Below are 24031 nucleotides of genomic sequence, written 5' to 3'. Positions count from 1 at the left end.
TCGCAAATATCGTAATTTTCACCCCTGCTCATCCCAAATAGCGAATTTTCTCTTCTTTTTTCATCAGCCAAGGACATCTTTTTTAGTTGAGGAAATTCGCTAAGTGGGTGCTCAGACCATGTCAAATCCACTAAATGGGTGGTAAACCAGGTAACTCTACATACTTACATAGCTTTTGTCCGTTGAGTGCTATATCACGAGTACAAGTATAATGCAAATTTTTGAAGATTTGTAAATGGGCTATTATCCAAGAAAGCAGTTCCTATGACAGAAGACTGCCAGTAAAGGGACTGTATTATAGCATCACAAGTCCCTCACAGTCAAGCAATTGACCAAATTTAAGGGGGGCATCCAAGTGGACACCAGTTAAACCTTCCTGGTATGGGAGCAATATAATTTGAGTTCAGAGCAATATTGGAATCAGCCAATTTTCAAGTTTTTGAGAATGCAATTGGTCAGCTTCACTTGACTGTGAATCTGATCATGAACAACCAGCCCAGCCTGAATTGATGCTCTTGAGTTATTGTCTCAGTTTCTCAGGCGTATGCTTTTATACATGAGAGCGTTTTCCATTGAAATTTTGCCTGTAAGCAACAATTTCTATTTAGCAAAAATGGCACGTGCAGCGGTAAAGCACCCATTTAGCGGATTTGGCAGGGTCTTAACACCCATTTAGCGAATTTCCTCTTTTTAGTTGCTTTCGTGAGAACAGCCAATCAGGCCAGAAAATACACAGATATTCTGCAAGTAGTAACTGTAGTCTTTTATAGTAGAGCTTCCTTTCCTCAATCCTCGGCACGTAGTGTTGAACTCAACTTGAATGGAAGTGTCCAGCCCGTGCTCTAAAATAAACGCTTGTACCTGTAAAACCCTATAGCGTTCGTCATCTGGCGACAGACCGAAACTGCGTTCGCCAAAGGCGCGCGCGGTTGTTTCGAAAACAGTGGTGGAAGCCATAGACATAATGTTTGTGATTGAGGGAAAAAGTGAAGAAGGGATCAAAAGCGAGTCTACAGTCTGCAAAATCCACATCTCCATTGAGACAAATCAAGCTTGGTTTTATGTACGTGTGCCTGTGACGGGACTCGATAAGAAAGTCTTCAAGACCCTTTGACGACGGCAAACTATTTTCGTAAATAGGGCATCAAAATACACATAGAATGGTTCAAAATATACATAGAATGGGGCAGAATTTTTCTGCCCCATTTGGCTGGGGCAGAATGGGGCAGATTTTGTATAGTTAGAGTTTTACTCTATTGGATTTCTCAGAACATCACTTCTCTCTAATTTTAATTCAAGAGAACATGGAATCCGCCATAAATAATTGAGAACGAGAGGAACGACGAAAACAAGGTAGATTCCAGTTAGCATTATCAGCGTGTTATCCTGGGATTGGGCGCGAAGAAACAATATGTAAAATGCCAACCAAAGAAAAAAGTCGAACCATTTATTGATCAAACAAAAACACAAGCCATTTTTTCTCTTGTTCAGCCCAATTGAAGTGTCTCGGTACTATTAGAAGTAATGGTAGCTAGCTCCGCTCCGCACCAATATCTTTTCCAGTTTTCGTTTGTTGAAACGCTGGTTAGGCGGGCTCGTCTCGAGGTTCGACGAGAATCTCGTTTACTGCACACCACTCAGGCTGGGACACGGCGTATACGACAGCCCTGCCTATATCTGCCGGCTCGAGAACCTTCGCGCCAGTTGGTGTCCCATATTCTGCGAGCCCATCGGGATCGGTTGATTTCGAGAGCAAAGGAGTCTCCACGTTACCAGGCTGAATACAGGTCACTCGGAGCCCTGTAGAGGCAGTCTCCGCGCGAAGTGCCTGGCTCACCCCTTCGACAAAAAACTTTGAACCAGAGTACACCGCCAACCCAGGAAACGCCTTGCGGCCGGCATCACTTGTAATGTTCACGATGTGCCCTTTTCCTCGATCGAGCATTCTGGGAAGTACAGATCCGATTCCGTACATCGTTCCCTTACAGTTGACATCCACTTGCGCTTCCCACTGATCCCAGACTACATTTTTCATCAAAGTGAAGTACATGACCCCGGCGCAGTTTACCATGATATCAATTGGCCCCAGAGAAACTTCTACAACCTGTACTAAATGAGCCACTTCGTCGCGCTTCGTAACGTCCGTACGTACGCACATCATCTTAACCGGAGAGCCGCTGCACGCTTCAGCTACTTCCTTTTGAGTCTTTTCGAGCTCAGATAATCTACGAGCAGCCATAGCAACATTACATCCGGCTTGGACCAGTGACAGGACGATTGCTCGACCAATTCCGGACGAGGCGCCTGTAACGACGGCAACTTGACCAGCCAGAGGACCTTGATGTTCAGTTGAAACAGAGGGATCGACCGCAGACGGCTTTATGACGCTGTCGGCCGCCACAGACGATATAATCGGGTTGGCGCTAAGGAAGATTTTGAAATACTCCGAAAGTTCCGAAGGACCAAGACGCCGTAACGGGGGATGAAGCGAGGCTACGGCTGCATCGAACTTGCTGCAATCTAGATGTGCACATTCGGATAAGTACGAGGCTCCACCTGGGAGCCCCATGGCAAAGGCCTGCAATGTGGATAGCGACAGGTCGTCGTTGCTCGCCTCGTCTACCCGCTGTTGCCAGTCTTCGAAGTCAAGCGCCAAGAGAGAAAGGGTATCGCTCTCGGACACCCAACCAAAGACACGGTCTGCATCGACAAGTTCTGACTGGACACAATTAAAGATAGACCCGGCTTTTAGGTGTATAGCAGTGTCTGCAAGACCGACGAGCGCTGCTGCGGCAAAATCGATTGGCGTGATTTCGAATTTCCACCCTTTTACACGAGGCCGGACCACCATTCGCCGAGCGCCATTTAGAATTATACTCTGAAAATCCAAAGAGTTACCAATCCCAGAAGTTGATTGCCATCCTAGATTGCCAAAACGAATTGTCATTGTGGGGAGCCCTCGCTTGTGCGCAGCGACAACAAGCTGCTCTGCAACCCATTTGCTAAGCCCATAACCGTTCATGGCTCCAAGTCGATCCGGCAGGCACCCAACATCATCATTTTCAAGAAAAATTTCATCTTTGCCCTTGTCACACGGGAAAATTCCGTTGGACGAGACATAGATAAGAGGTGTGCCGGCTTTGCATTCACAAGCAAGACGAATAATATTCAGTGTGCCGTACACATTCACAGCTTCAAGCATTGCATACGGAGATGTTAGTGACACAGCAGCTCCGCAATGGACGACAGCATCAGCAGCCTGTGTTATTTGCTTCCAGCTGCTTAGATCCAAGCCAAGCTTCGCAAGCGACAAATCTCCGCTGACGGCTTTAATTCGAGTAGAAAATTCTGGTTGCCACAGCTTGTAGCGTTCCAGATTAATCTGAACAACTTTAGGATCTTTGGAGCGAGCCAGACATACCACTGTCGCGGACGGATATTTGAGTAGGAGCTCAGCCAGCACGTGAGCTCCGAGAAAGCCTGTGGATCCAGTCAAAAATACTTCTTTGCTCTCGCCGAGACCACGAGTCGGAAATCCCTGAGACTTTGGTATAATATCTTCCGGCAAGACCGCAGCTCCACGTACTTGTTGGATAATCTGATCTTCATCTGCTGTCCTCAACGCGCCGTTCGGAATCGTCCCGCCGCTTCCATTCATTTGATGTACACGATTGCTTCCGGATTCCCCACCATTGGAGATCGGGTCTTCCAACCAAGATGCCACTACAGCATCTGTTGCTGTGCCTATGGACATTCCTTGCATCAGCTGTACTGCGAGTAGTCGGCAAGAGAAGGTTTTATTCATCAAAGAGACGAGTCGTGCAGCACTAAGCGAATGGCCTCCGTGCTCGTGAAAGTCGGAATTACTGTCCAACATGCCTGGCTCGCGATCAAGAACAACTTCCCATAAAATGAGCATGACATCTTCCACATCTTCTCGACTCGACCCATGCGGTACCCGTAAATGTTTCGCCACGCGCTTCCAGCGTGCTGGCTGATGACTAGTAGCCGTATGTAACGGGGTTGTGTGGGTTTCGGCTGACAATTGCAAGGACCGGAGCATGGCCCTGCGATCGGCCGATTGTGCCTGTAATGCCTTGCGATCAAGTTTTGCTCCGACCGCACTGACTGGCAATGTTTCAACTTCTACAAAAACACTAGGAACCATGTAATGTGGCAAGGCGCCGTCGACTGCGCGGCGAATTTCTGGGCAAGCACCGGTACGAGTATCAATGGACCAGTGGCTGAGGCGTGTTTCAACATCCTCATGGGGTGCGCGCACCAGATAGGCCACCAGGTGTTTATCTTCGCCCTCTTCTCCGTCGGCGACAACCACACACGACGACAAAGAGACGGTTTCGACCAGTGCCGCTTCCACGGCGCCTAGCACGATAGAATATCCACGAATTTTCACCATAAAATCACAGCGACCAAGAATTTCTAGCTGTCCGTTTTCCAACATTCGCGCACGATCTCCTGTCCGGTACATGCACCCTTCATCAGGTCGAAAAGGATCCGGCACGAATCGGGTGGCCGTTAGTTCAGGTAGATTCAAATAACCCACTGCCAACATGTCTCCGCCAATGTAGAGTTCGCCCGCATCACCAGGTGCAACAGCGTGTCTTCCTTCATCGTCTAGAATGTATGCAGGTGAATAGGTACATGGGGCACCAATCGGACAATACTTGGTGGAAAGATTCAGATCTATTTCGCGCAAATCGACAGCACCCACTTCGTGACACTCACTAATCGAATACAGATTGATGAAGCGAACGGAGGGTAGTAAACGGAAACAACGTTCGCGCAAATTCAGGGTGACGACTTCCCCATTAAGGAAAATTGTCTTCAAGGCAACCAATCGCGCTCGCAAATCGGCTTCCGACATGGTATTGAAAAAGTTTTCCAAAAGGGAAGGTGTAAATAGCATTTCCGTAACGCTGTGTTGATGCAGAAAGACAGATAAGGCTTCGCCATCAAAGACGATTGAAGCGGGAACGGGGACCACAGCTCCGCCTCGCATGACGGCTCGCAGGGCTTCCCAAACAAAGAAAACGTTGCACGCTACAATACTGCCTGGACCAGGGTCGACGAATTCGTCAAACCGCCAACGGTACGAAAGGGCCGGAGCTCGGTGCGGATTTGCAATACCTTTGGGTTGACCCGTAGTACCACTGGAGTACACAATGAAGGCGAGATCGTCCAGCGAAACTGGAGGAAAGGACTGATACGTCTGCAATAGTTCTGCCTGTGATTCTGGCTGTCCGGCAGTTTCCTGCAGCTCGTGATGTTCGTTATCGTCGAGACAAAGAACCGCCAAGGCCGTGTTTGTCACGGGCAGCAGTGCTCGTTGTTCCTGTTTAGTCACCACCACCACAGGTGTAGCATCGTGCAGCACACGCTGCAACATGGTGATTGGATAAGCGAGTTCCAACGGCACGTACGCCGCCCCCGCCGTCAGCACAGCCAACATGGAGATGATATAGTCCGCACAAGGTTCCATGAAAATGGCAACAACAGCGTTCGTACAGGAACCATTGTCGCGGAGTTCCTTTGCCAGTAGAATCACGCGACGTTGGACCTCGGCGTAAGTGAATGTCAGATCTTCTTCGATGAGACAGACGGCGTCAGGAGTCTGAGCCGCTTGATCGTGAAACGAAACATGAATGCACTTCGGCTCGTCCTGAGTCATGATGAATGATGGTTGACAGGGAGCAGTGAATACGTACGAAGGAGTGGGTTAGTAGCCTTCGCCGTCAATGCGATTCGAGAAACGATGATAGGACGTCTCTCTGTGAAGGCAACGAAGTGAGCGGAAAGTGTGGACTGAGAACCGCGAGAGCTTTCGGAGTTCCGACAGAGAAACGGAGGACAAGGTGAGCGAGAGGCTCACAGCCAACGTCGTCACAAATGCCGTTCATCGGATTTTCTTGCTGTCCGTCCTGCGGATGAAGAGCGCTGGCCCGCGCGCTTTCTTGTACGAGAAACCGCGTCTGAAATGGATCATCACGTATGCTAGCCTACGGCTACGCGAATACCTGAGTACAGGGTGATCTGCCAAGGAATCAAGCTACTACTAGTAGCTACATAAGAGGTAATTCTTACTGTAGACAACTTTTTTTTAATGGTTGACAGGAATGTAAACCAAACGGTAGACCACGGTGATGAAACACCAAACTAGTAAAGGATTGGTCGCCTGGATATACCGAATCGGTTTCCCTAAATCTTGTTTTGGTTACAGTTAGTGCAGTCTGGTATTGGCAGCGAAAACACCGTTGTAAAATTACCTGCGTCCGAGCCTCAGTCGTCTTACAGATTTTTTAGGATGCAACATGAACGATGAGTTTCCGAATGCCTTCAAAATATATCTCTTTTCGTGTGGTTGAGAGAAAAAGTCGTTCGACGGCTTCTTTCAGGTATTATTGTTCATGTGCATCCATGAGGCCGTCCGCCGAGACAGTACTTTGCTATACACAAGTGCTCGAGCAACGTTCAAAGTAGGCGTACTTGCGTAGACGGATACAGTCTAAGGGAGTAAGAGTTTATTCTAAGCTACAATCCAATCGTACCTCTCGCATTCAACAAGGAAGTCCTGCCACCATAGTTAGATTTCCATGTTGGTAATCGTCTGAGTTTCAATCATGGTGACACCTTCAATCTTCTTAAGTTTGGCAAGGAAATCAGCCTCCGGGGCAAATTCCTTTTCTTCCCAGGGTCCAAAATCTTCGAGGGGCACCGTCGTCATGAGTTTAAAATCGAGACATCCCCCGCACACCAAACGATTCACCGTAGCATCATTGGAGACCTTCTTGATCTCTGGTAAGTATTCGTCGACGACCTTAGAGATAGCCTCGAGAGATTCAGAATCAGACTTATCTCCTTCAAACTTGCAGCGCCACTCGCGGCAGACGCGGTCGAAAGACATGGCACCGTTGGCTAACGAAACGGCATCGAGAGACAACGTCTGTCGCTGGAAGGCAGGCGTGGAAGGAACGAAAGCTGACGCGGATGTGGAGAAGGCAGCAAGAATAGCGGTCGTTGTTTTCATGATGAATCAAAATACGTAGTAGAGCCGAACAAGAGTCGAGATGGGGGAGTATGCTGAGCCGTCTTTCTTTTGTGTACGACTCATCCCCTTTCATGGTCGGATCTTTCACTGTCTGTCTCGTCAGATCGAACACATCAATGAACGATGATAGTGACGTCAGTGACGGATTTTTCAAAAAGCACACGAAATAAACTGTGAAAGACCCCAACTTTGCGCCACGCGTCCATAGGAGGAAAAGCTTCGAATGACCCACCCGCCAGCTGCTGTCTACTTACACTTATGTTAGCAATGTAACATCGGGTTTACATTATACAGTACATTTACCACTATTTGTCGATATTTCTACAGAAAGGCTTATATTTACATGACCTCATTCTCAAACTGAGGTACAGAAACATCATGCATATCTTCAACCATTGCGTAGTCACGGATCGGTATCAGGCAAATTAATCCAAGGAGAAAGTATAAGTCGAGAGATGCTAATCCAAATGCCATTGGGATCCCGTTCTCATTGAGGAGAGTAAACACTAGCGGAGGTAACCAAGATAGAATCTGACAAGCAACTGCACAATGTGTGTTGAGGGAGAGAGGTGGCCATCAAAAAAGGACAACCTAGCGTGCTTACCGAGATAGTTCCCCATCAACTCAGCCTCGCTTCCTGTTGGCATGATTGAAATAAATGCAGTCGTATGTGTCGGAGATAGCCAGCCAATGCCAAGTCCCCACAATGCCCCAAATATAGCTACCGTTTTCTTGTCGTTGGGTGATCTCAGATAGATTGATGCAGCAGTGGTAAATAGGATGAAGAATAAGTTTCCCAGTTTTGCGCTAACCAATGGGCTACGAAATTTTCTCCCGATCCATGCTCCAAATTTACTCCCAGGAACACCCATAATGATAACGGTAAAAAAGACGACTCCAATCTCGCTTGAGCTCATGTTGAGTACCTGTGTCATATATGTGGTCGAAATCGTAATCAACGCGCTCATTCCAGATTCGGCAAAGACAATGGAAAGGAGAAGCCATTTCAAATCCTCAAAGTCGGATGAAATCTGTGATGCAGTCTTGCACACTTTTTGAATACCGCAGGTCAAGAGGTTCATACCTGGCGGAACTTCATTGAGAGCGGGCTTCTCCCGAAAAAGCGACGACCAAGCCAAGTAAAAGATCGGTGCAGAAGTCAATGCTGTGATGGTCTGCGATACTCTAGCGGTACCTACATCATCTGTACCTAGAAATCTCGATACCAAGATTACCTCAGCCATGAACAGAAGTGTGGAGACATATACAACAGTCATGTAAAAAGCGTTGTAGTCGGCTTGCTGGTTAGCGTTTCTTGTCAACTCTGATGTGTAGGCGTAGGTTGCGGTTACATGAATATTGTAAAATACACTGGAAAGCACTTGAAGGAGAGCAATATAGAACCATGTCTTCGGACCGACGAAAATTTCGATGCCCTTAACAATTGTCAAGCCTGCTGCGCTGTAAGCACCCACCTCTTTGCGATATCTGGTGTGGTCTACAAATGCTCCGAAGATGGGCATTAATATTGGTCCCAGCAAGCCAGAAGCAATTGCAATGTTTGTCAGAATTGACCTTGCACAGAGTGAGAGCACGTTGGTAGACTCGGATCGGCAGTCCATCGAGAATGACTTACGACGGTCGAAACCCATAAATTTTTACACCGCTGCAATCCTCCCCATCATGACAGTCTGCAGCTTCCGATGCTAATTTTAACAGCGCAGGGCCGAGAAATAGAGAACTCATTAGGACTGTTCCCCGGGCATACGCATTGACTGCTAACCCAGTCGCTTCGATGGGACCAGATTCATATCGCAAAACGGGTGGCACTTGGCGAAGAACGACCAAAGGCACGGCAGCGTGATGGTGTTGACTGTCGTCATGACCATCGTTATACGCATGCTGGTCGTTTCCGAACATCATTGTGCGTGTACCTAACTGAAACGCAGTTGATTCAGAATTCATCAGAGGATGAGCATCAGATTCAAGACTTGACAAATCGTCTATGCAATCATTTCCGTCACAAAAAAATTATCGCGCATGTGACTGTGAGTGATAGGTAAGGTAGTATAGGTAGTTGTTTACAGTATCTACCTATGGTTAATCAGTCATGACATTTTTCACGGGTACAGCGTATTTTTCGGAGTTGAAGTGCGCAGGGGTAGGTCTCCAACGGGCCATGCGCTCGGCAAAAGGTGCGTTGTGAAGGTTCAGCTGGACAACGAATTGATATAAACTGCGATTTTCTTCATCTTCGAGTCTTTCCTCTTTGTCTGTCATGTATCAAACGCATACTGAGAGGGATGTTCACCATGGCCTACTATACTCTACTATGCCGTACCAAAATAGAAGAGAAAGACAGAGCATCTTGCGCTTGATCCTCGACTTTGTTGCTCGTCTTTAAAACCCTGGAGAGAGTATATACATTTTCCTCTTTCAAACCGCCACAAGTGGAGCGTCTCCGAACGCGCACATTCGTTAGAAGGAAAGATACCATTCACGAATCGTCGGATTGGGGAGACAAATTCACCTTAGTATTCTTCATCAAAGCTTGCGACGCCTCCCCGATAAACGGAGCCTTGCTGTTTGCAGCGCAAACCAAGGCGCTCAATGTCTTCCCGCAATTCATCTGCTGATGGTACGTATTCGATAGCGCCGGTCTCAGCAAGCCACGTTTGCAAGCTCCGCGTGTACCACTTGTCAGGATCCTTAGGATCTACAGGGGATAAGCCGTCAAAGCCTGTCAATCGATCCAGCGCCTTGCCATCGCGAAAAACTATAAGCGTTGGTAGTGTTCTCACTTGAAGTTTGCTGACAAAGAACGGTGTTTTTTGTGCGTCAATTCTCAGAAATTTACAGGTAGTATGCTGTGTCGCAACAATTTTTAAATGATGGTCCATGATTTTGCAGCGCTCAAACTCGTCGTGAAAGAAATGGACGGCAACAAATTCGGACGAGCCTGTGCATTCTGGCAGAAATTCGTCCTGCGAAATCGTTCGATACTGCCCATGGCCTTTGGCAACATTCTCGGCGTGCTTAATTTGTGCTGTCCGAATCTCCTCTAGTCGTTTTTGCCGAATCATCTCTAACACGGGATCGTTGTCCATCAAATCATCATAGTCACTGTCCGGATCGTCACTTTCGCTGTGCTCGAGGTTTTCAGCTACTTTTCTGCGTACCGCGTGCACTTCCGCTACTTCTTCCTCGCGTGCTTTCTCATTCGCTAGCTTTTGTTGACGTCTTGCTGCTTCCGCCTGCTGCTGCCCAAGACGGGCTTGTTGGTATGGCAAGCCGGTTGGTGCGCGATCCGGGTCGTCAATTTCGTTGGTTCCTGTCCTATGCTTTTCTTTCAAGTCTTCCATGGCTTTTTGCACGCGTGAGTTCACATTGTCGCTCAGCTCCTTTTGAGCATCCTGTTGGTCTTCCGACTGCGTCATAGCAGAGAAAACGGTGAGCGCTCAATCCTAAATCCAGATAGACAGACACCTACACTAATCGGGGAGTCTCGAAACACGATAAAGCTACTCACGAACGGATTTAGCATAGGATCAAGGGGGTTCGCGGCAACGAACTTTGAAGATTTAGATCCCGGAGCGGGTTCTTGATGAGAAGGCATTTTTCTTAGTCTGAAAAGAAGAACGATTACCAGAAGATGGAGCACTAGCTCAAAATGTGGATCGATGGGTTGTCGACTCGTACAGCGAAAAGCTGGCATGCTCCTCACATCCTCTTGTTTGGATCGGTTGCCGTTGTAGTAGGAGGCACAGATGAGATGATTTTGTGTCGTAGGTCATACATTGTCCAATAACATATGCACAGTCTCCCCAACTGTCAACAACACGCTATTTCCAGACTAAGGAATATACACGACACTTCAGCTCTCCGAAAGCAAACCCAAGTAATCCAACCATACAATACACCACAGCTTATCCACACAATGGCCTTGCGCCACCTTAGCCTGCTAGATATTTATGCTGAATCCACAGTTAGCAGAGCACCTGCAACGCTTGAACGACGAAGACGATGCATACGCCGAGAGAGCGCGAGGAAGAAAAGGAGGCGGCGAATCAGCTGATGATCAAAAGACATCGAAGGCGAAGCCCGTTTTTGTCAATGGATTTGTACTTTTGATCCGTTCGTTGACTTTATGGACTAAAGCGTATGATGTGGTCTCAGATCAAAAGATCTTCTTTCTTCTATTGCTATTTCGTTTTCTTGTTGCACAGAGCACTGTTGGTTTTTTCATTGACAGCTTATTGGTGATATGCTGTCACCTTCGTTTCAGTCAACAAAAAAGCATGCAGCGAACGGACTCATCCTTTCAAAACGCAGCGCTGACAACCAGTCGCTTTCGAATATCAGACTCTTTAGGTTCTATCGGCGCGCCACCGCTGCTCTCATCTGCTATACAATCGTTCCGTGTAAACAAATCAGCGGAAGAGCTTTCTTCCATTGAGGAATTTGTTCAGGCACAAAAAGACTTTTTGGTCGCCTTCGACAAAGGTTTGAGTGTGCTGCGAAAATCAACGGCTTTTCAATTGAGAATAGGTCCAGCCGCAAGGGGAGTAGACAGAGTCGAAAGCGCAACTTTGCGAAGACATACACAGGGAGGCGCTCTGAACAAAGGTCCATTGTTGTCCTCTTCCACACTGAGACGGCTTCTAGCTGAGAGTATTTGTCGTCAAGCGAGTGCGATTTCATTTCAGAAGAAAGCAGCATCGACTTTCAATGACAAGGAATTTGTATCTCTTATAAGCCTTCAAGAAAAAAGAGCAAAGTTTCTTGAACTTGTATCTGAATCCTCCAGCTATTTGCTTGCATCCTCGCTACATACCCGTGATCTTCGGGCGGTGACGCTTGCGACACAAGAGACGACGTGCCATCTTTCTTCCTGTTGCCATGTTTACAGAAACGATGCAGGATGCACGTTCGAGACAAAAACAACACACGGTAGACTGCTACTATCAATGGCAAAGCAAGTTGATGCCTTGCAGGTCGCTCTTTTCACCTACATAGATTGTAGGAGCGACTTTAGGGATGATAGAGCTCGAATTAATTGGGACGAAACGGCCCAGATTGTCAACGACATCATCGGAGCGATGGATAAGGTTGAAAAAGAGATAAGAGTGCTTACGCATCGAGGAGAAGAGAGCGATTCCGCATGCCATTCCACTTTATTAAACAGACAAGTGATTCCTTCTCAGCAGTGTCTCCGAACCGCAGATTTTTTTGCTGCCGGGTTGGAATCCGTCTCCACATCTAGTCATGAGCATGGGGGATATCCTATGAAGACGGTTGTCTTTGCAGGAAACGGTTCAATACATCCCCGTCTTTTGACGTCGAAGGCACCAACAATTACCCCAATACTCCAAACCAAAGTCGACAATGGTTCGGAACTGTGTTTAATTAAGGAGCTCGAGCGTTACCTCTCGACTTTTCCGAAGGAGGAGGAAATTGATAGCAAAATCAATCGAGAAGGCCTTGGAGAGACACAGTTGGCTCCAACTAACTCTTTTGATAGCAAGCGGCCAAATGCACCAGCGGTGAGCTTCGCTTACAAGTTGGATATATCAGAACTCAAAAGAAACATCGCAGCACTACAGCCTGACGGAAATGATTGTAAAGAAAAGGGTTTGACCTGACTAGGATCATCTATTGTCCTCCCACTGAAACCTAGGCGGTTCTGTTATCGCACGGTGTATGCACATTCGTGTCTAACCATAAAGAAACTGACTGTGGATTGGATTTGACTGTCAATACTCATAGTTTTGATTCGCAGTCATGAGTGACCAAGATGTCCCCATAAAGTAAAATTATGGGACTATCGCGAAAGGTCATGTGTAGCGATCCACTGCAATAGTGTCAGTGTCACCAACAGAAACATAAACTGAAAATCAACACCACATCGAGAAACGACCTGTCGAAGGATCATTCACAGTCAACTCTTTTCTAGATATTTAAACATCTAGCTGAGAATGGCGACAACGGCGACAAACTTGAACAAGAAAAATAGAAAGAAGCGCTCGTCGCCTGGCTTCGAACGTGTGGCTGAACTGTACGCGGAAGACATTGGTACAGCTGGCGTGAAATTCCAAAATGCAGATACAACAAACTTTCCAAACTCACAGTTAACATCCTTTAAGGTACCTATGAGCTCAATGGAGAAGAAGCGGCGATTGGCACGTGAGGTAAGCGTTCAATAGCTTGTTGTTTGTCGTCGGCGGATAAAACCATACCGTGCGTTCAACGCCTCATCAAGACATCACCCCGACAGGCAAGATTCAATAAATTGCCAAATCCGAACAACACAATGGGGCAGTCACAGGCTCCAATCAATCCTCTCTGTGTCTATTCAGCATCGCAGCGAAAGCCAAAGAAGAACAGATCCAAAGCATCGTCGCGCCTAGTTGGCGAGAATCGCAATCTGGAAAAATGCTATTTGCGGCTGACCACGTTTCCTCGAAAACAAGATGTTCGCCCTCTCGACGTATTGAGACAAGCGTTGGCTCACATTAAAGCAAAGTATATTCAGGAAGAAGATTTTGGCTGGGCCAATGAGCAGTTGAAAAGCCTACGACAAGATATGACAGTGCAAAGGATTCGGAATTATTTCGTTCTCTCCGTATACGAAACGCATGCCCGTATCCTGTTGGAGCATGGCAATCTGAATGAATTTAATCAATGCCAAACTATGTTACGAAGCTTGACAGACGGTGATAGAGCAGGGAGGGATTCAGAGCTGAACGACATTTTGTTTGAAACCGACGATGAGGGCGACTTCCATTTCATCTCACTTGCACAATCACGCAAAACGGCCGATGAGTTTCGAGCATATGCGTTGCTGTACGCGCTTGTTCAAAGATGTTGGTCCACTCTTAAAGTAGACTTGGTTCGCGCCAAAGCCTCGATGCGAGATTTGGAAGCGGAAGAATTGGAGAGTGCCAGTCGGCACGCCCTAAGGGTGGTGACAGCTGTGAACACACACGACTATCGCTTTTTCTTCCGTTTGTACGAAGTGGCACCCAACATGTCGGCATGCTTGATGGATTTTTTGGTCAAGCGCGTCCGCGATCACGCATACCAACGAATAGTTGCGGCCCATCGACCTTGTGTGAGTGTCGAGCAGTTTCGGGAATGGATGGTTTTTTCTGACTTGGAAGAAACACGTCAGTATCTCAACGAGAGAGGAGCAATATATGTTTATGAGCAAGGAGAAGCCCCTATTTGGGTGGATTGCAAACAGTCTATGGTAGGAAATGAATGGATCAAAGCCTAGTGTTGCCTGAGTGAGATAAAATTCAGGATATGATTTGTTGCTAACTCATGAAGGATTTCCTACAAGCGCTGTGGTATCTACATGCATATAAGATGCATTGCAAAGATTGATCAAACAAAGGATTTAAAATAGAGAATATGGAACTAGCCCTCCCTTTTGAAAGACCCGAGAGACCATTTGAAGGCACATTGGATTGGACACTAGTCCTCTCTACCAGTAGACCAACCTGCAGCTAAACTTGAGCACCTCACAGTCACAGTGAGCATCACCATAGAGGAGGAAGAAAGAAACCTATTCCGACGCTACCTGTGTATCCATTCAAAGTCCCCAATAGGGACTTTCTAACAGTAGGAAGTCCACAGCATCCACCGGCTAGAGACCTAGATAAGACACAAAATTTGAATAAAGCACCCGGAACCAAACCAGAAACCAGACTGACACTATGTCTTCAATGTCTCCGTTCTCCATGGCAACGTCTTTGTTAGCCGCATAAGTCACACCTTCTTGTTCGTTTCCGACTACGCTTTCGAAAAAAGATTGTTTTCTGGCGGTACACCTTCGTCAAATCCTGCTTCTGCGTCATCACAATCACATTTTTCCTCAGCTTCTAAAGCCTAACCTCTCTGCTAACTCCTCCTCTGGAATGTCATAATAGAATCTTTTTGCAATGCTGACACTCTTGTTTATCATACCTTGGATAGCACCATGCCTGACTCCTCCAACATTTTTAATTCATGAAGCAGTTGCTCATGTACCATTGCTAGTGTAGTATCAACATTGTCCTGTCTGCCAATGTTACCTTTTGTCCGAGCCAATGTCAGCTCAACTGGCTGAGATCACTGTGATGTGGTGGTGTGAAAAGGATTTGTGTCCTTGTTCCTCTGCTAGTCTGACACACTCAAACTTTTCATTTGCAAGGCTCCACTCTTTTGTCTGGGCTTTGACCATAACAGTGGAGTATTCTGCCTCAACCTTGATTCCCTTTGACAGTAGGAAATCAATGAACTCCTGCTTCTGTTTCCCCACTTGGGCACATGTCTCCCATATCCTTTGTGATATGCTGCATTATCCATATGAATAAGAGAATGCTGGTGTAGATTTGGGAGCAGCTGATCTTTCCACCACGCCACAAAGTTTTCACCATGGAAAACTTTGTGGTAGACCTTGGTGGCTACGATTCTGCTGTGGGCAGAACAACCGCACTGTTCCAGGAACCAATCTAGACATTTCTGATGCAATTCAGGGTTTGACTAACGGATTTGGGCCCTGTATAGCAGCAGCAAACCAATATTGCCGTCCTTTGTGCTTTGATTTAGCAAATTGAATATATAAGTTGTCACTTGGGTCCCAAAGGCTATCGTCGCTCCTATCATAATGCTCATGAATGTAACTCTCACTAATGAAAACGTTGCGGAGTCATTCATCTTTTGTCAACTCTTCATTATCAAAGAACGCTTGTATATATTCATGACGGTTTATGATCAATGACGGACTGGGAACAATGTTGTTTTGCCGACCCCTCTTTTAGCCCTCGCTCTGCAAAAAACCGCTGCACATTCCGTATGGCCGCCTTGAAGTCCTTTTCTCATACACTCCTGTTTCCTGATCAACTGCTATGTTTAGAATACCTCCTCTAGCCAGGAAATCCAATATCTGCCGAGCAGTCACCCCTTTCCGATTCTTCCGCTCCGTACGAATAAATTCACAGATACCAATGGAAATAAATTTTGTACGAGGGATTCGAGTCTCTTTCCGGTCCATATTTCCGCCCCTCCCGCCACCTCCTGCACCAGTAGAGAAAACAGAGCGGTCTATGAGGTTTTGGGACATAATTTGGGTACAGTCCTTTTGAAGCCTCAGGATGGCCGTTACAATACGTAAAGAAAGGTTTCGGTCGCAATCTGAGCCCCGGAAAAGCGTTGAAACATGACTTTCTATTTGTGTGAGCGTTGTTGGCAACCGCGCCTGCTTCCGTTTGAACTCCAGGGGCAATTTCGACGGGGCTTCCTGTCCGGTGTCTTCCATTGTATGTTTTCGTGTGACTATATCAGTCTTATCAGGTTCTTCATTTACATTAATGAAGCGGTGAAATCTTAATCCAAGTTTGCCATGGTGAAATTTTGTGTTTTACTGACAGTGAAGATCAAAAAAGGCGCACAAGATCCGGTTGGAGGACAGGTTTGCTTACCACACGACTGACGTACCGCTCGTTGAGCCAGTCGACACCTGGAAACCCGATGTGCGTCGCCTCATCCACTGTAAATTTCTGAAAGGGCGGAAAGACCGACGAGAGCGAAGATAACGAAAAGCACCACAAGAAATAAATTAACGAACGCATCGTGGGGAAAAAAGTTGCTGTCGGTCTATACACCCCTAAAGGGATCCGCTTCTAAAAGTACAACGCATCAAAAGAGCTCCATCACAATGGCGTCCGACGCAACACCGTCATTTTACGAAGATATTGACAATCTCAAAAAGCTATGCGACTTTTTAAGGGGTAAACACGGACCTCCGGTTCGTGAAGCTTTGTTAATAGAGAAGCGCGTTCACTACATGAAAGGTGAGTTTTTCGAGGAGAGCCCCAATATCTCAGACAAGTTCGTGACAACAAGGAGATGGGAAGAAACTTCATTTTCTGATTTTGCGTATGCAATCTTGCCTTATTTCGGCGCAGGTGAAAAACTCGTTAATTTTTTGGTGGAACCAAAGAAGGGTACGAAATGGCCGACCAATCTACCCAAATTTGCCAGCCGATCAGACGCCATTCTGGTTTGCAAAGAGCTGTGCAAACAGCAATTTTTGCTAAGGTCCGAAAAGCGCGGCAAAGGAGAACTAGACGTACGTATCTTGCGCTTGGCACAACCGCTATGTACTAGTGTCGATCGTTGTTCTAACCGCGGCCACCCACATGTGTTCTCATAGGTTGCCCGTGTTCGTGATTTCGACGAGGCTGGCTATTTTACGTGGGTGTACGAAGGTGATAAAACCATGAGTCACCTTATGTCGGCCGGTCTGATTGTGGGGTTTCTCTTCTGCGTGTGTTTTCCGATTTGGCCACAATTTCTCCGCGTTTTTGTTTGGTACCTGTCCGTCACGTTGCTGCTTTTCATCTTTATCCTCGTGACTTTCCGGGCACTGGCATTCTTATTCATTTGGATCATCGGCTTTGAATTCTGGTTTTTGCCGAACTTGTTTGACGAGACTTTGAGCTTTGTGGACAGTTTCAAGCCAGTATATTCGTTCGACCCCGCAAAGCCTGGACAGCTACCCTACCGGATTGGTGTAGCGGTGGCGTTTGGATCGTTTTGTTACTGGGCCGTTACGCAGCCGTCGGAATTTGATGGTTTCCGGGCAGCTCAAGGGGATTTCTTGAAGGATCTGTACGCTGGCACCCTGCTATCGGACATGTCGCAAGAGGATAAGGAGAATATCGACAAGCCAAAAATACAATCATTAGACGATCTTCTTAAAAGTTTGGACCAAGATATCAAAGAGAATGCAGACTTCCTTTCGGAAGAAGACGAGGATGAGAAGCTGGACTCTCTGCTCGATAATCTTGTTGATATTGAGGAAGACATTGCGGAAGAAGAAGAGTAATTTACAGGTAGCAAAATCTGTTTGTTTCCCTATGATTCCATATTGATGATTCCTGCGGATTAGGGTTAGATTTTCCTCTCTTTACAGTTAGCAAATGTTGTAGAGTGTCTGGCCGTCGCCACCGAATTTCCTAGCCGCGTCGTACTACGACACAACATTCTAGTCGAACGGGTCCGTTTTCGTTGGACATCGTCCGGGATCTTTCCTCGGCCGAAACCTACCACCCCAACTCGACCAGGCTCCGAAAACAAAGGACAACGGTCGTCCGACTCGGAGATAGGGCAATCGCCCTACTGTTTACTCTCCCATCGCGATACCCCCCTTTCAACGTCACCTCTTGTGAATTAATCGTTAGTAACAATGGCTCCGAAAGACAAGAAAGCTGTTGACAGCATGGCGGACGTGAGCCCGAAGGATAGCGGAAACGCGAAGGGCAAAGGTCTCAAGAAGGAAGAAATTGTCGATACCTTGTCCGAAGACGACAAGGAACTCAAGGAGCGTTTGGAAACCTGCGTAACCACACTCGTAAATGCAGCAAACGAAGCTTCCGTTACTACGGCGATTCGCAATAACGCCTTGGATGTGATGGTTAATGAACTCCGAACCGCAACAGCTTCAATGACGTCGGTGCCCAAACCGCTCAAGTTCCTTCGTCCGCATTTTGCTTTGCTGAAATCCTGTTACGATGCGATTGGAGACTGCGATAACGAACTCATAGAACTGCGTGCTCGCTTGTCAGATGTTTTAGCTGTTTTGGCCATGACCATGGGTAAGCCGGAAGAACGCGAGAGTCTGAAGTTCAAGCTTGCAGGGGTCAAGGATTATGCGCTATTGAGGGATCGGAAATCACCGTCGAAACACGCCGACGACAATCTAGGATCCTGGGGGCACGAGTTCGTCCGATCACTGGCGGGTGAAATTGGGCAAGAATACGATCAGAGAGTGATTGATGGAGCGGATCCGAATCAAGACGACTCGTTCGAGGATTTGCTGTCGATGATCGACGTTATCGTGCCCTTTCACGTTTCCCACAATGCCGAATCGGAAGCGATTGATCTCTTGATTGAAGTTCAGAGACTCAAAAACCTATTGAAACTCGATACAATCGATGAGACGAATTACCAGCGCATCTGTTTGTATCTGATCAAGACAGCGGACTACATGTCGGACCCGGACGATCTTTCGGTACGTTGGTGCTTTTGCACACGCTTGCACGTGTACGTCACGGCCATGCAGCATCCCTTTTCTAATGCATGTTTCTTGCTCTGTAGGAAATGCTGGAAACGGCACTGGAAATATTTAAGTCTCAGCACCAGTACTTCGACGCACTACGTGTGGCGTTGCGAATGAACGACACCGAAAAAATCGCAGATTTACTCAAGGCTTGTACCGACCCCTTGATGCGAAAGCAAATGTGTCTCTTATTGGGGCGCCATCGAGTCAACTTCGACGCCGAAGAAGCCGATATCGAGGATGACGACGTTGAGCTGCTTAGTGAGCTAATTGGTAACGAAAAGCTGAGCGAGCAGTTTCTCAAGTTGGCCCAGGATCTCGACGTTATGGATCCCAAAACGCCTGAGGATATCTACAAGTCCCATTTGGCTGAAACCGGAGGCTTCAGTCGTCGTCGGGATACGAGTGCGAATGTTGACTCGGCCCGGGCCAATTTGGCAAGCACCTACGTCAACGCTTTCGTCAATGCGGGTTTTGGTCAAGACAAACTGATGACTCCCGACAACGATTGGCTATATAAAAACAAAGACCACGGGATGATGGCGGCAGCAGCCTCATTGGGATCGATTCTTCTCTGGAACGTCGAAGAAGGATTGACACAAATCGACAAATTTTTGTATTCTAATGAAGATTACGTCAAAGCTGGAGCTGCGCTGGCCGTCGGCATTGTAAGTAGCGGTGTACGCAATGATGCCGATCCTGCGCTGGCTCTACTGTCGGAACACGTAGAAGGTGAATCACATGTTATGAAATGTGCCGCTTGCACTGGTTTGGGCATAGCTTACGCTGGTTCGGCACGTGAAGATGTTATGGAAATCCTCACGCCGGTTGTAGAGAGTTCAGAAGGCGGCCCGACCACGATGATGGAAGTTTCGTTGGCAGGTCTTGCTCTCGGCATGATCTTTGTTGGCACATGTGACGATATGGTAGGAGGTACCATTGTACAACGGTTGATGGAAGCAACGGATGATGAACTGGATCATACGCATGCCCGCTTTCTTTGTCTTGGATTGGCTCTCCTGTTTCTGGGACAAATGGAAAAGGCTGAAGCTATGATAGAAGCTCTCCGCACAGTAGAACACAAAATTGCGAAATACGCTGTTGTCATGTTGGAGACTGCGGCCTACGCTGGGTCTGGCAACGTTCTCAAGGTCCAAGAGATGATGCACCAGTGCGCCGAGCACTTGACAGAGGACGCGGAGCATCAAATGGCGGCTGTTTTGGGAATTGGTTTGATCACGATGGGCGAAGCGGTGGGTTCTGAAATGGCGCTGCGAACATTCGATCACTTGCTGCACTACTGCGAATTGCCGATCAAGCGCGCTGTGCCACTTTCATTAGCTGTACTAAACATTTCCAATCCAGACTTTGCAGTAATCGACCAGCTTTCTCGTCTGTCTCACGATCCTGACATAGAAATTTCTCAAAACGCTATTTTTGGGCTGGGTATTGTCAGCGCCGGTACAAACAACTCTCGTGTCGCCGGGCTTTTGAGGCAGTTGAGCGAGTTTTACAGCAAGGAAGCTGGCCATATTTTTTGCGTGCGAATTGCGCAAGGCCTGCTACATATGGGTAAGGGTTTAATGACACTTAACCCAGTCCATTCCGATCGTATGCTCATGAATGGACCTGCTCTTGGTGGTATGCTTGTTTTGCTGCACTCTTGCCTCGATCTCAAGAGTACTTTGCTGGACAAGAGTCACTATCTGCTTTACTACCTGACATGCGCAATGAATCCCCGAATGCTGATTACAGTCGACGAGGAATTGAATTGGCGACCAGTAACTGCTCGCGTGGGACAGGCTGTCGAGACCGTTGGACAAGCAGGGAAGCCCAAGCGTATAACTGGCTTCCAGACGCACACGACACCTGTTCTGCTTGCTGCAACGGACCTAGCCGAGCTTGGCACCGAAGAAGTGTTCAGCATGAGCAGTGTGCTAGAGGGTATCGTGATCTTGAAAGACAATCCAGACTACGAACCCGAAGAAAAGAAATAAACAAACTTTTTCTACAATGGGTTTAATTTTTTTCTCTGTAGAAACGGAGGCCAGAAACAGCTAGCAGCACTTCCATTTCTTTACCAATAGCCACAATCCCGGCTCTTGTCAGCGAATTAGAAGAGAACGGAATATCGGAAGCACCCGGCCCGTGTCCGCGAAAGTCTGTCCATGGAACCCGAGCTGTCATCCAGGATCCTTTCGGAACGGAAAACCGTGCACGGTATGAGCTATACGGGAGCGGGCAGCAAACATTTTTCAAGCTGGAGAAATAAGAGCAGCCATGGATAGGCGTGAGGAAATCGGAATGTTTACGAAAAAATGACCGATCGCTTCGTACGTACTGTATGTTGAATGTTTCTTCCTCTTGTTCTCCTTGATACTGTACATCTACTTCTATGCCGTCAAAGGAGGACGCATCAACGAGCCTAGAGTCTTTTGCGTCGTGCGCCAGATTTGTCGCCATTTGGATAAAGCCGCCGTTATTGCGCAAACTGACTTTGCCACGCAAAACGTTAGACGTTCGTCCGTCAAAATCTTCCCGACAAAGATGCCCAGTTGATACACCGCCCATTACTTGATCTGTGTATCCAGCCCACTGTGTTCTGTTTGTAGAATCAATTTGAAGTTAGTAGGTGTCTCTTTAGTATGTCAGTAGATGCGGCGTGCACACGACCAACGTTAGGCACACTCATTACTAGATTTCGGCTTACCCGGAACTGGTGGTTGGAAACGGTTCTGAGAGATCATCAATGACACCTGTAAGTGCACAAGACTGAAAGGCGGCTTTCTTTTTCTGCAGCTGGAAGAGAGAGGGTGGCAACCCAGCGAAGTATTGAGATAGGATCTGAATCAACCAGATCAGGCACACGGCGGCGTTGCTTATCCATTGCACTCACTTTTTTCCCACTTCCGGTGGACTTGGTTGAAGGACCTTCGTCGATTCCGATTGCGTGCGTAAAATCACGATTGCCCCCTACGCGACCCATTCTTCGAAGAAACGCCATGGCCTTGTTGTCGGTCGTATTTGGACGGTCAATATTTTTCGCACTGAAGACGCAGCTTCCAGAAAGTCTCGTTTGGTGATTCGACCAATCCGGGCGAAACGATTGGACACAAAATCTATTAGAGGCAAGAAGAAGCCACAGAAAAGCCAATGATGCTTTCATGGACACCATGATGAAGATGGACGCATATTATGTGACTACCAGAATGCAACTGACTGTGACAGTGAATTCGGCAAACCAACTGCGCCATCCACAATTGTTCCGAAGGATACCACAACCCGGAAACAAATGTATTTTTGATGTGATTCACAGCTACAAATCTTCACAGGAATCAAGTAATAGAGGCTCAGAACCTTATTCATCGCCTGTTTTGGTCTTCGGGACATTGCGTCGCTCACTATATTAGACTGGTACTCACAGTCAGCTCGTTTCGTTTCCGACTCACGGCCGATTTTCCCAAATCACACAGACTGTTTTTCATTGTCGCGCAATCGAGTCTACTATTGGCATCAATTCTCTGGACATTTTTTCTGCAACGTGGTTGTTCAGCGTGTGGAATGGGTTGGAGAAAGCGGCTGGAAAAGGCCCGCAAACTACATCGACCGTCCCTCAAAGACTGGGCTTCCGACGGATTGTCCGAGTCCTTTCCTGCCTTTGCGGAGACCATTGTAAATCGGGGGAACAAAAACCAAACCTTCCTGCTCCCAGACAGCAAAGCACCGCAAAATCTGCCAGTCGTGTTAGATGCCAAGTTTTTGTCGACGAAAGAATTTCACATGTACGAAACTTCCGGAATTCCTTGCGTCATTCGAAGTATACCAGATGGTTACGATGGTGGACGGTTTGCATCCGAGTGGGCGGCGTCGCGCTACTGGTCACTAGAAAAGTTGGCGGCAGACCCTGATTTGAGAGATCGATTCTTCAAATGTGGAGAGGACGATGACGGTAAGTCGGTCAAAGTCAAGTTGAAGCACTTTATTAAGTACCTGCAGAGTAATGCGGACGACTCGCCCCTCTACATTTTCGACACATCCTTTGAGGAAGACCGTAAGGCGAAACGGGTTCTAGCGGACTACCGTGTTCCATCTTATTTCAGTGACGACTTGTTCCAATTAGTGTCGGAGGCCCGGAGACCGCCGTACCGTTGGTTTCTAGTCGGCCCCGAACGCAGCGGAAGTACCGTTCACGTCGATCCTTTGGCCACTAGTGCTTGGAATACTCTGATGTTCGGGAAAAAGCGCTGGGTACTCTTTCCTCCGCAAGTGCCGAAGCAAGTAGTTAAGGGAAGGGGGCTGGTACGCAGGGATGAGGATGACGAAGCCATTCACTATTTCATGTTCATTTTGCCAAGGATCAAACGCAAGGCTGCGTCTTTGAAACATCACGAAGACTATAAGGACTTTGCCTGCTACGAATTTACACAGAATGCGGGAGGTACGTACGTGCGGAAGTGAGGGGGGCATTTTGAGGGTATGGACGTATGTACATAATTCGCTCATCTTTTCACGTATAGAAACTTGCTTCATTCCACATGGCTGGTGGCATGCAGTGCTGAACCTTACGCACACAGTCGGAGTAACACAAAATTTTTGCTCTGAACGTAACTTCGATCAGGTTTGGCTGAAGACGCGGTCGGGACGGAAGCATATGGCGTGGAAGTGGTTACAGCAGCTTGACCTTAAATATCCACATTTGGCCGAACGGGCCCGTCACCTCAACGAAAGAGATCACTTTCGAATGAAGTACGATCCTGAGATTCTTCGGAAACGCGACGGCGAAGACAAGCGCCAGCAAAAGAAACGCAAATCATTCTCATCCCTGTAATCTAGTCACCGGGACAGCAAGCGTGAGAACC

The 24031-nt window shown here is 47.4% G+C and overlaps 10 protein-coding genes across 10 annotated transcripts; 5 read left to right on the top strand and 5 right to left on the bottom strand.

The window, feature by feature from the left end:
- Positions 1–1585: 1585 nt before the first annotated feature.
- On the bottom strand, positions 1586–5794 carry NRPS (non ribosomal peptide synthase; the record flags this gene model as incomplete). The annotated part of the gene is made up of 1 exon (XM_002181168.1): positions 1586–5794. The coding sequence occupies exon 1, from the start codon at positions 5687–5689 to the stop codon at positions 1586–1588; it is 4104 nt and encodes a 1367-aa protein (XP_002181204.1). The 5' UTR covers positions 5690–5794.
- Positions 5795–6506: 712 nt separating this feature from the next.
- On the bottom strand, positions 6507–7106 carry PHATRDRAFT_47103 (predicted protein). The gene has a single exon (XM_002181167.1). It carries the CDS (start codon positions 7043–7045, stop codon positions 6602–6604), a length of 444 nt encoding a protein of 147 aa, XP_002181203.1. The 5' UTR covers positions 7046–7106; the 3' UTR covers positions 6507–6601.
- A 299-nt stretch (positions 7107–7405) lies between these two features.
- PHATRDRAFT_37215 (predicted protein) lies at positions 7406–8989 on the bottom strand (the record flags this gene model as incomplete). The annotated part of the gene is made up of 3 exons (XM_002181166.1): positions 7406–7608; positions 7671–8641; positions 8703–8989. The coding sequence occupies 3 exons, from the start codon at positions 8987–8989 to the stop codon at positions 7406–7408; spliced, it is 1461 nt and encodes a 486-aa protein (XP_002181202.1).
- Positions 8990–9780: 791 nt separating this feature from the next.
- On the bottom strand, positions 9781–10188 carry PHATRDRAFT_13721 (predicted protein; the record flags this gene model as incomplete). The annotated part of the gene is made up of 1 exon (XM_002181165.1): positions 9781–10188. A coding segment is annotated over one exon (408 nt), but the record flags the coding sequence as incomplete, so codon positions are not given.
- An 809-nt stretch (positions 10189–10997) lies between these two features.
- Positions 10998–12708, top strand: PHATRDRAFT_47101 (predicted protein; the record flags this gene model as incomplete). The annotated part of the gene is made up of 1 exon (XM_002181338.1): positions 10998–12708. The coding sequence occupies exon 1, from the start codon at positions 11038–11040 to the stop codon at positions 12706–12708; it is 1671 nt and encodes a 556-aa protein (XP_002181374.1). The 5' UTR covers positions 10998–11037.
- Positions 12709–13376: 668 nt separating this feature from the next.
- On the top strand, positions 13377–14342 carry PHATRDRAFT_37212 (predicted protein; the record flags this gene model as incomplete). The annotated part of the gene is made up of 1 exon (XM_002181337.1): positions 13377–14342. One exon carries the CDS (start codon positions 13377–13379, stop codon positions 14340–14342), a length of 966 nt encoding a protein of 321 aa, XP_002181373.1.
- Positions 14343–16688: 2346 nt separating this feature from the next.
- Positions 16689–17939, top strand: PHATRDRAFT_47099 (predicted protein; the record flags this gene model as incomplete). The annotated part of the gene is made up of 3 exons (XM_002181336.1): positions 16689–16902; positions 17017–17180; positions 17265–17939. Exons 1-3 carry the CDS (start codon positions 16767–16769, stop codon positions 17937–17939), a joined length of 975 nt encoding a protein of 324 aa, XP_002181372.1. The 5' UTR covers positions 16689–16766.
- A 393-nt stretch (positions 17940–18332) lies between these two features.
- On the top strand, positions 18333–21169 carry RPN1 (regulatory proteasome non-atpase subunit 1; the record flags this gene model as incomplete). Its single annotated transcript, XM_002181335.1, has 2 exons — positions 18333–19124; positions 19211–21169. 2 exons carry the CDS (start codon positions 18333–18335, stop codon positions 21167–21169), a joined length of 2751 nt encoding a protein of 916 aa, XP_002181371.1.
- PHATRDRAFT_47097 (predicted protein) lies at positions 21163–22347 on the bottom strand (the record flags this gene model as incomplete). The annotated part of the gene is made up of 4 exons (XM_002181164.1): positions 21163–21432; positions 21514–21774; positions 21883–21965; positions 22069–22347. The coding sequence occupies 4 exons, from the start codon at positions 22345–22347 to the stop codon at positions 21192–21194; spliced, it is 864 nt and encodes a 287-aa protein (XP_002181200.1). The 3' UTR covers positions 21163–21191.
- A 569-nt stretch (positions 22348–22916) lies between these two features.
- Positions 22917–23877, top strand: PHATRDRAFT_3251 (predicted protein; the record flags this gene model as incomplete). The annotated part of the gene is made up of 2 exons (XM_002181334.1): positions 22917–23610; positions 23690–23877. Coding segments are annotated over 2 exons (882 nt in total), but the record flags the coding sequence as incomplete, so codon positions are not given.
- Positions 23878–24031: the final 154 nt, after the last annotated feature.

Source organism: Phaeodactylum tricornutum, chromosome 12 (genome assembly GCF_000150955.2).
Source record: "Phaeodactylum tricornutum CCAP 1055/1 chromosome 12, whole genome shotgun sequence".
In the NCBI taxonomy this organism is placed as follows: Eukaryota; Bacillariophyta; class Bacillariophyceae; order Surirellales; family Neidiaceae; genus Phaeodactylum; species Phaeodactylum tricornutum.
The sequence above is the reverse complement of the archived record's forward strand: the minus strand, read 5'-3'. Positions and strand labels throughout refer to the sequence as shown.

Bases quoted from the DNA above. Each gene is read 5' to 3' on its own strand.
- PHATRDRAFT_47103 (XM_002181167.1), bottom strand. From the start codon at position 7,045: ATGAAAACAACGACCGCTATTCTTGCTGCCTTCTCCACATCCGCGTCA.